General features: G+C 33.3%; 1 protein-coding gene across 1 annotated transcript; it reads left to right on the top strand.

The window, feature by feature from the left end:
* Positions 1-2,654: 2,654 nt before the first annotated feature.
* LOC134710467 (uncharacterized) lies at positions 2,655-4,425 on the top strand. Its single transcript, XM_063570830.1, has 2 exons — positions 2,655-3,520; positions 4,031-4,425. The coding sequence occupies exons 1-2, from the start codon at positions 2,719-2,721 to the stop codon at positions 4,423-4,425; spliced, it is 1,197 nt and encodes a 398-aa protein (XP_063426900.1). The 5' UTR covers positions 2,655-2,718.
* The last annotated feature ends 6,180 nt before the right edge of the window (positions 4,426-10,605 follow it).

The following is a 10,605-nucleotide window of genomic DNA, read 5'->3' as shown; positions in this document are numbered from 1 at the left end:
ACAAGCATTTGTCTAGTTTTCAGACAAGAAATCGTGTTGAAGTGTATTGATTGGAAAAAATTAAACAACATTTTACAAAAAGAAAATGTTCTTCACAGGTTTTAATAAACGAAAATAGGGGATGGGGTATAAAATCATATTTTTTGGGGTGGTCGATTTTTTTATTCAAGATTTTAAAAGATATTGTCAATTTTCAAAAAAAAAATTGGGGTCGCGATTTATTTTGATAATTCTTTGTATATAGTCTGACAACAGATTCACTAAGTATTGTGCAGCAGCATGTAGTGTATAGAACAAAAGCAAGAAACCTTCAATAAAAAAAACAAACATATCATATATTAACTAATTTATAGAAAACATGATAACAAACCTCATTTCAAGTATTAAGTCATCCGCCGTCAATCGAAATCCCCTTCTAGATTAAGCACTTTTTATAAATGCTGTTGCAGCCAGATGATTAGATAAAAAATGCACGTGAACATCCACAAATATCCCCGTGCAATGCCAGAAAATGACAAATCTGATAATACTGTAATTTCAACAGTGAACGAGAGAGCTTTTCCGCGTTCCTTTTCATGTGACATTACATGAAAAATTCAAAGTATCATTTATCTGGTTACAAAGCATGGTATAGAATATGTAGGACAAAACAGGATGGGAGTTTTTTTAACGAACACAGGAACATCTATACCGCTTCCGAAAACCAAAGAGATTCAAAAGTATAATTCCAACATCTAGGTAAACACAACCACAATATCAAATTTATATAATTTCAACCTCTCAAAACAATCCAGAACCAAAATGGGCACTCGCAGTATGAAGATTCAAACTGTCTTGGATTAAACGACTTCAGACAGCTTATCCCCTTGGTCTAAATACCATTATACTTGGACCAGGGAACATATCTACAACTTCTTCTTTTGATATCATAAATATTATGGATAAAAGACAACGTCAACATGGCAAACGTATCAATCGAAATCAACGAAATAAACATCGAATAAAGTATACACTTGGTAATCTCCTATCTATATCTAAAAACAATGGTGGGCATCAATTATTATGTAAACTGGGTTAAATACCAAGTACGTAATTGCATTATATTTTCAAGGAGTTAGACATCATCTCTTCCTTCAGCCCACTCTATGAATATGCGCGTATAATTACATCTTTTTACTATCCTAGGCTGTTCCCGAGTATCGATAAACCTGAAGTTCATAAACGGCACTTTCTGAAAATTAGATATATTTCAGAAGAGGTATTTATTTTATCAACTAATCGAGTATATACAATGACTCTACCGTTCAGAACTTTATATCGTCCTTCTTTGAAAACACAGAACCACCCATTATCTCTTACACATACAAAAAAAAAAAAACCCAGCAGACGTGTAATCTTTAATATACATCGGTAATATCCGACCTCAATGTAGAAAATAATACTCCTTTAACTTAAAACTGTGAATCGTCGAACTTGAGATATGATCCCTGTGGCCATGTTATAACGGGTCACCTCGATATCATCCAACACATATATAATATGATAAAAAGTCTCTTGATTCTTCTTTGAATAAATGTATGATGGTTGTAGATACATTTTATAATAATCTCACACTTTGAAAACAATTCAGAAATAAATGAAAGAGTATATAGTACGCCTATTACCAGAATAAGAAATGAATTTCAAGAACTTTCAAAGCAGTTTGAATTTGTATCGGCCGACAAAGCAGTCAGCAATGTGGTGGTGGTATGCCGTGGTATTACGCGTACGTTCTTATAAACGAAATTTTAAGTTCATCTACATTCAAGTCTGTGCGCTCCACAGAGAGTCATATAGTTAACAATGTTAATATATCGTAACCACATCACAGCCTAATGCTACTTCTGAACATTTGAAGGTCCCTACTATGTATTGGTTACTAGTACCTAAACTACACACAAAAAACAAACAGAAAACTAATGTTTCATCTCGACCTCTATAAAGTATTTTATAACTTATATTTCTTAACTACTATCAAAGAACTTATCATTAACTATTGTAATGAAATATACGAAGTACTGGAATTAACTTTTTTTGGAGTGTGAAAAATTCTATTGGTGTTAGATAACTTACGTGCTTTTGATGATCCTTTTGATACTGTTGACAGTTTTGACTTTTCTTCTCTTTACACTACACATACACACAAATAAATGCAGAAATACATTAAAGATCACAAGTGGTATGGGGGCATTTATTTGTAAAGACCAATGGAAGTAAGTTCAAATATTGAAACTTAATCACGTTAATAAGCCACTTATTTAAATGCATAGTCGGTAAGATAGATTCATTAGACAGTTTAATTGTGACCAAATACAATATACATGGGATCGGTGAACTCCATATGAGTTTCGAGCTTTAAAATGTCAAAAACAATCCCTACACGATCATCCGATATCAAATTAATGATAGATGGCAATAGAATAACTGTGTTATAACATTAAATTAAGAAGTATCCAAAATCTAGGTGATTCTTCTTATCAGAACTTTCCTTTGAACTTAACAAATCACTTGTCCTATTTAACGATGTAATATAAACAGTTGCAAACCTTAAATGAAATCAGAACAATAAAGATATAAAATTATGTCACTGAAATCATGTGCTTTGATAACTTATTGTACTAGGTGTGTAATGATAAGCATTACGCAGAAAATCAACAGAAATTGATAGAACCTATCATCATGGTTGGGTATCCGATGGTGTTTTTGTTAGCTGCAGGTTCCTGTGGTTTTTTACTGTCAAACAAAACGGGAATACTGTCTGGTGGAGGACAAGGCGTAGTCGATAATCATTACCTCAGCTTGATGGATGCGTTGAGGGTACAGACACATTCGCTTTCGCAGATGGAAGCATTCGTTCTTAAACAGCAAATTGAACTTAACGCAATGAAACAGGAAGTAACTAAACTGAAAGCCGGTTATAATACAACTGAGTCACAAGCTATCGTTATTCTGAAAAACGAAACCAATAGTCTGTTGTATGATAACAAGAAGTTGCAATTAAATCAGGATATACTTACACATACAGTTGAAGTGTTGAATAGTTCGATAACTTCAATTCAAAAAGACAATGAAGCTCTGAAACTGGACAATGTTCTATTGAAAGTTAAAACTGATTTTTGGCAAAATGAGACGGTTAATCTAAAACAACGATTCAGTACTTTTTTTAATTCTATTTCTGCGTCAGACCTAAGTAACATAACAAATTTACAACGTGATGTGTTTTCATTGCAATCCAAAGTATCTGATATTGGTTTGCGACAAAAAGTTTTGTCATCGAATGCATTTTTTAGAAGTCAGGATATTCATGCGTTATCAAATCAGAGTAAAGCCTTCCAGAAGAGGATAGAACATAACTTATCAGTTATAGGATTACAAAGCAATGTATCACAAAACCGCCTCCATGCTTCGGAACATAACCAAGCGCAAATTATAGTCGAACTTAAAGACATTGAGACAAAATTGGATCACATGAATGAAACCGGTAAGTGTATATTTTGAGAAAAAGTTTAGATATTACTCAGATGATCATAAGACCAAATAGATAAAATTAGATTTGAAAAAAAGTGTTACAAAAGCGTTACATCACACATTGAAGGTGTCTACAATGTGATCACAAAGATCAAACGCCTCTGTCATATACCGACTTCAAGATGGTCAATATTTCAAACCATAACACATCTAAGAAAGGTAAACTTCAAATCACCGTTCTTTTACATGTTAGTCATTGGTAAGTTATATCTGAACTCTTATTTAACAATTCAACTCTATAATAAAAATCAAATCATCAGCATCCATATGTTAGTATTGTGTAACTCACATACTTAAAACAATTGTTTTTTTTTATCTTTTAAAACTTGTTTACTGTCTAACGTTTAGAAGTCAGTAATTTTAAAACATACAAACACAGCTAACACTATTTTTGAAGCATGTATTTCCACAACTTTACGGTTATTGGTTTTCTAAATACTGATCTGACATATTTATATTTCAGTTGCTCTTACTGCATGTTTTGTTTACGACACGACATCCGAGGCAGGAACAATTAAATTTCCGGCAATAAAAACAGCTATTGGCATAACCGACTTATCAGGTTTCCAAAACACGGGGAAGTTTACGTGTGACAAATCCGGAATCTATATTTTTTCTGTCTTTATTGCGCACGATGGTAAGGATTATTTCGAATATTTTATGAATAAAAACACTAATTCATTATCAAGAGTAATTGTAAGCGGTGACACCCAAAGTTCAACACCCCACACATACCACACAGGATCTGGTACAGTTGTCGTTCAAATGGATGTTGGAGACACTTTACATGCTTCAATGACCAGCAGTGAAGAAATTGAAGGACGCTATTCATGTTTGACTGTTATAAAAATAAGATAAATAGTTATTCAGTTTTGTTTTCTACTGGTTAAATAATGAAAAAATAATGATAACAAACCACTAATCAAGTAATTATTCACAAGAATAAGCTAGCGACTCTTTGCAGCCTTGCTGACTTTTCTCTTTACAAGAATTACATTTTAAATATTTAAAATCATTGGCATCCATATTCTACACAATGAGCACGACTATTTCCAGATTTAATCCAGATCAAATTTGAGAAATATTTTTATTTTCATGTCATGTAAGGGTAAAAACACAAAGTAAGGAATTAATTAACGTTTTCTATCAATGTAGTTTCTGAAATAAGTTTCTGCGGATAATGTGGTCTTGTTAAACTCTTGTTTTATTATAAATCTACCTCGACCTTCATTGTTTTGACAAAAAGAAACTTTCTCTCTTCATTTTTCATGCTTTATTATCCTTTATTTTGGCTTGTGTCACCCAATGCAATTGAGCAGGGTGGCAAGTAAAAGGTGTCTTCTGTTTCATAGAAATACTATGGCTGATTTGTATACATCTTTAAAGAGTCTAGATCTTATTACACACCTGTCCAACTTTTCCCTTAATAGAAATAATTTCCTTTCGTTTAAATTCAAGGGCACAAAATTAACACCGTCTGAGTCCTGATCAATTGCATATGTGTTTGATTTCATATTGCCTGATTATTGGTAATTGAACGTTTAGAGACAATTTCATGCATTTTAAAAATTATAGAATTCGAGTTTAATCGATTTTACTACCACTAGGTCGAAGTTTCTGCTTGTAAACATTTTGTCCCCGAGGATAGCATCGGCCGAGTAGTATACAATACATATTTAACATTGCCATAACTGCGCGAGGTTTGGCTTTTTTCTGTCTGAAGTTCTTGTTTGTATAAGTGCACAATTGTTATGAAATAACTTGGTTATTTATACTACAATGCCATATTGTTAAGATATATTACAAATGTATATGTGATAACTAGAATAGTTCACTTTAAATTTATTTTCAAATTTTGATGTTATATGATGCAATATCTGAGCTGCGTCGGATAAATCGACCTTATGCAAGTGTACGTTAACATGTACATTAATCAAACTTTGTCGACTTTGGTACATGCAAAGACGAACTTAAAGATGAAAGTTGGTCAGTGTTGTAGTGTTATTCTAATGAATCAATTTTCAACAGTTACAAACTTTCCATTGAGATATTTTTTCAACACAAAAGCAGCTAATATATGTATTTATATTAATGTGCATAAGGTAGATTTCTATTGAAAGGCGTGTGGTCATATCAAATTGTATTCAAGTTATGATACGTTGCGCTCAAGGCAACGTTACGTAAACAATAGGTAACGTTAGTGACGTCAGTTACTTAGTGAATGTACAGCGGCAAATACTTGACACTGGGTGCGCCGAAAAGTGAAAATTAATCTAGAATTATGAAAAAGAAATAAGCATACAACGTGTGAAATGATAATTAACCATTTAAAGTCCATGTAATAAAATAGAAATCATTGAACTGTCTATTCACTATGATTGATATCAAAATGACGGCACACTTGATAAATATATTGTCATGAAAATATTAAGTCCATGTTTGAATCTTAAGCTTTAGTTTTACTTGGCTCTCTGTCTCCGTGGACTTTCATCATTCCTGGTTCCCCGCTTAATGTGTGTATCCTACCATTGTTTTGCATTGGGTTGCTGTTTGATTGATACGTCTCACAAAATACTTTGTTTCACTTAATTGAATTGTTAGATACTTCACCCATTGATTCGGTTTTCCCAAAACGTTTCAAATTGACCTCTTCTGTATTGTGTTGTAACATGAAAGATGAGAATGTGGGTCCAGCTAATCTTTTATTGGTCCTACTTAATGACTTATTAAAATACCTATTAAAAATGAAATCCTGAAAAACTAAAAACACAAAAATAGTAAACTCCGAGGAAAATGCAAAAAGGAAAATCAAAAATCAAAAGGCAAAATCAAAAATCAAAACATACCAAACGAATGGATAACAACTGTCATATTCCTGACTTTGTACAGGTATTTATCCATGTCGCTAACAGGGTGCGCTTATCTAAGACCACTGAGCTAAAGCAGTTTATCAGCATTGTATGTCGTGCGTTTGTGTAACCGCGCTGCGATAGTAGGGACAATCAATACTTCCATCGGTATTGTCTTCCCATTCTGAGTTTGTAAATCTATTACGTCAGTGTCCAAATTGTGTATATTTCTGTTTTCATCTCCATATTCTGGTAGGCTTACTGACGAGGTTCCATTCGGTTTTAATAGCAATTCAGCGGCTAATTCATCGCTTATAAATGACTTCTGAGATTCATCTTCTAAAAGAATATTAGCAGTAGCTGACCTGTCATCTACCCAAACTGGTGAGATGGCTCTCTTTAATAATACGACTGTCGTTGGTTTAATGTTCGATGTCGACGTGTAACATGTTAAAACATCTTTGTCGCTCTCTTCTGTATTTACTATGGCATTTTGTATTAAGGGTTTTGCTTTACTTACGCTTTCTTTTTCTTGATTCTTATTACTGTCACAAAGACTAGTGTGGTTCTTGTTATCACATTTTCTACATCTAAAACGCGAGCGGCATTCTGAAACTTTATGACTTCCAAAGCAATTGTTTAATTATAGGAAAGCGTTTTTCTCTGTCTACAACATTTGCGCATTCTAGGGAAGAATGTGATTGTTTGCAATAAATACATGTTTTGGGCTTGGTGTGGTGTGTTCCGGACTAGGGTCTTGAATAGCTTTTGGGTTTAGCTGCTGTGTAAAATGAAACGGTGGGACTATAACTATATGATTTATTCGAAAATCTTATTTCCTGTACGTGAGACCTAATATCCCAATTCTTTTTTTCATGTTCTTTGATCATAAGTTTTTTTCATTTCATCGGATAGTTTTCCAAATATGATTGGTACTAAAAGTGATCCGAATGTGTCTTGCGATTGTCCGAACGACTCAAATCCCTTTATGCACGACTCCATTTTATCGTAAAATGCTCTTATGCTGTGCGGTGTAAGTAACGGATGCGTAGGTTCGAGTAGATTCTGAATGTACGCGTTTATAATGGTTGGTGTTTGTCCATATCTCTTCTTATAATTGCGTGTTCATATAAAAAAGAAGATGTGGCATGATTGCCAATGAGACAGCTATCCACAAAAGACCAAAATGACACAAACATTAACAATTATAGGTCACCGTACGGCCTTCAATAATGGACAAAGCCCATACCGCATATAGTCAGCTATAAAAGGCCCCGATAAGACAATGTAAAACAATTCAAGCGAGAAAACTAACGTCCTTATTAATGTAAAAAAAATAATGAAAAACAAATATGTAACACATGAACAAACGACAACCACTGATAGTTGGCGTGTGTCGTGTGATAGAGATAAACCGGATGTACATAATGCGGCATTATTGTGTACCTGAGATTGGAGATAGCTGAACTTTTGTATATTTGTCAAAGAGGGATTGTGATGAATGGTTGTCTCAGACGATTCCCAAAATGTCTACCATGTGAATATGTCTCCCGTAAAGTTTGGTAAATCAAGCTTAGGTAGTTTGTGATAGAAGGTTGTTGCTGTTGTTGAGTTTGCATTCGTATAAACAGAGTTATTATCCACGAAAAATACATTTCTGAATGGTTTGAATTATGATTTGCAATACTTGTTGACGGAAATTTAGATGCATCAAGTGTATTGGTTATTGGAACATAAGTTGTTTCACTCACCGTTTGGTGAAATGGGATTGTTTTGTTTTCAGAAACTATGTCCTTGAATCGGCACATGGCGACTTCCATATTCATTGTATAATCGTCCGCGTCAAGAATTTCTTGTTCAATGTCTTCTGGTTCAGTTCCATCTAAGATCTTTAAGTCTAGGGATTCAAGCAGGTTCCTCTTCTTTGTAAGGTTATATGTGGCAGCCGAAAGTTCTTGAAGATCAATATCATCTTGCGAAATTCTTTCCTTTGTTCTATTAACTAATCTTGTAACTGCACTATGGTGACCACCACGAATTGCTTTCAACTTCTCTATAGGTCACGACACCAATATCGTGTATCGTGTTTCTTGTGGTTAGTACTTCGGTTAAGAGTTAGTAATGAAATGCGTGTGTTCATATAAAATTGTATTCAAGTAATGAGACGTTGAACACAAGGCAACGTTACGTAAACAATAGACAACGTAAACAATAGGTAACGTTAGTGGTGTTAGTCACTTAGCGAATGTACAGCGGCGAATACTTGACATCAAGGACTCACCTCAGTGAATCGAAACCAAAAAAGGTGTTTCTTTTATGAAATATTTGCCAGTGGCCCTAGAACTGTTAGAACAGTTGAAAAATCAAATAATTATGAAGTTGAAGAGCAAAACAATTCCTATCAAGTTGTGCAAACTCTCGTTAGGTTGGGGATCAATAACCTAAGTGTAATGAATGTATTTAGCATTTTATAAACAATTGTTTTACACAAAAACATGCAGGAATGTTGACTTCTTTGCGGGTAGTCCCCTTCGGAATGTAACTGCAATAACATAGGCATCGGGTTGTAGAAACTAATAGAAGATGTGTGAGTTATATTTCTATAATGTTTTAATTATAACCACACCCATCTTTCATCTGCATTAAAATCATCAGTTGTATACACTTGGTTTCATTATAGCCTGTTTTTATTTAGTAATGAAGGTGAAGGGTTCAATCCCATATTAGTTTCAACTTAAAACTTTGGAATTGTTGTTAATTTATTCTTTCCTACTTAGTCCATATCAAACATTTAGTTGTTTTTAGCATAATGTGCCTAGGTTTGAGTGACATGTGTGTCTGAATTTTTGTCTTGTGCAAGACAGAGTATGCTAATGACAGTTATTTATTAATGTCATAATGATGCATGCATTATCACTGAACTAGTACATATTTTTTAAGGGGCCAGCTGAAGGACGTCTCTGGGTGCGGGAATTTCTCGCTACATTGAAGACCTGTTGGTGACCTTCTGCTGTTGTGCTTTTTTTATTTGGTCGGGTCGTTGTCTCTTTGACACATTCCCCATTTCCATTCTCAATTTTATTCTTTCCAGCTTTGATATAAGCATTTATCATGCACCACATACACATGTGCATTGAACATACTTATCGTGGTTGCTCTTGTTAAAGCATCATAGAACTTAAAAGACATATACAAATTACCAAAGGATTGCATGATCAACTTTGGTGTAAGACAGCTGAATTGGATCCCAAGTTTGAAAATGAATAAATCAATATTGACAATGAATTTCAATTTAACATCTAGTATATAGAAATTTGATAATGGCAAGCAACCAATCTCTTTCCACTGGGCAATTGTTTGATTGCATTTTTTCCACAAATCAAACTGACTTCTTTATAATAATAATCTTTATTTGTCATATAAGTAACATTATACTTGTGACATAAACAAAAGTAACAACAACAATAAAATAACTGAGTTGAACACACACATATCTATATATATATACAAGTAAAACTAACTAAGAGTCCCCTGTCCTCAGCTCTAAAGAAGGATTTAGAAGGATTACTAGTTTTTGTGTATCAGATAGATTTGGAAACATAGGATTATCTATTGCCATGTCATTAAAAAGTTTTATACGTAAAACGTTATTAATTTGACAGTGGAGGAGAAAGTGATTTTCATCTTCTTAGGTTTTACAAGTTGGACATGTTCTACTGTCTCGAGGTATTTTTAGATATCTGCCCTTTTCGATGAGCAATTTATGGTCACTAATTCTAATTTTTTGTAAATAAACGTCTGGTTTCAAAATTTTGATATTTAAGATAAAATTCTTGGTCTTGTTTGACTTTAAATATTTTTGTAAAGAAAAAGTTTGTTATTTTCGTTCAAACTATTTATTTTATTTTCCAGTAGTTCTGAATAAAATTTACTTGTAATATTCTTAATCCAAGTCTTTAATTTGTTAACTTGTTCCATGTTTTGACAGGACATCACTTTTTGTATATCAATATTCATTTCTTGTGTTGAATCTTTTATAAAAGTGGACCAAGTATAAACTCCTTGTGTATCAAGGTGTTTACTTAATGTATAACTTTCTTTTAGTAACGGGTTTATGTTTTCAGTATTTAATCTAGCCCAATAAAGAATTGCTTGTGTTTTTATATATTTTTCTATTGGTTGTCTACCA

This window comes from Mytilus trossulus, chromosome 3 (assembly GCF_036588685.1).
Source record: "Mytilus trossulus isolate FHL-02 chromosome 3, PNRI_Mtr1.1.1.hap1, whole genome shotgun sequence".
Taxonomy (NCBI): Eukaryota; Metazoa; Mollusca; class Bivalvia; order Mytilida; family Mytilidae; genus Mytilus; species Mytilus trossulus.
This window is presented reverse-complemented; position numbering and strand designations above follow the sequence as displayed.

Bases quoted from the DNA above. Each gene is read 5' to 3' on its own strand.
- LOC134710467 (XM_063570830.1), top strand. From the start codon at position 2,719: ATGGTTGGGTATCCGATGGTGTTTTTGTTAGCTGCAGGTTCCTGTGGT. The intron at 3,521-4,030 runs GTAAGTGTATAT...TTTATATTTCAG, and splicing joins GGATCACATGAATGAAACCG to TTGCTCTTACTGCATGTTTT.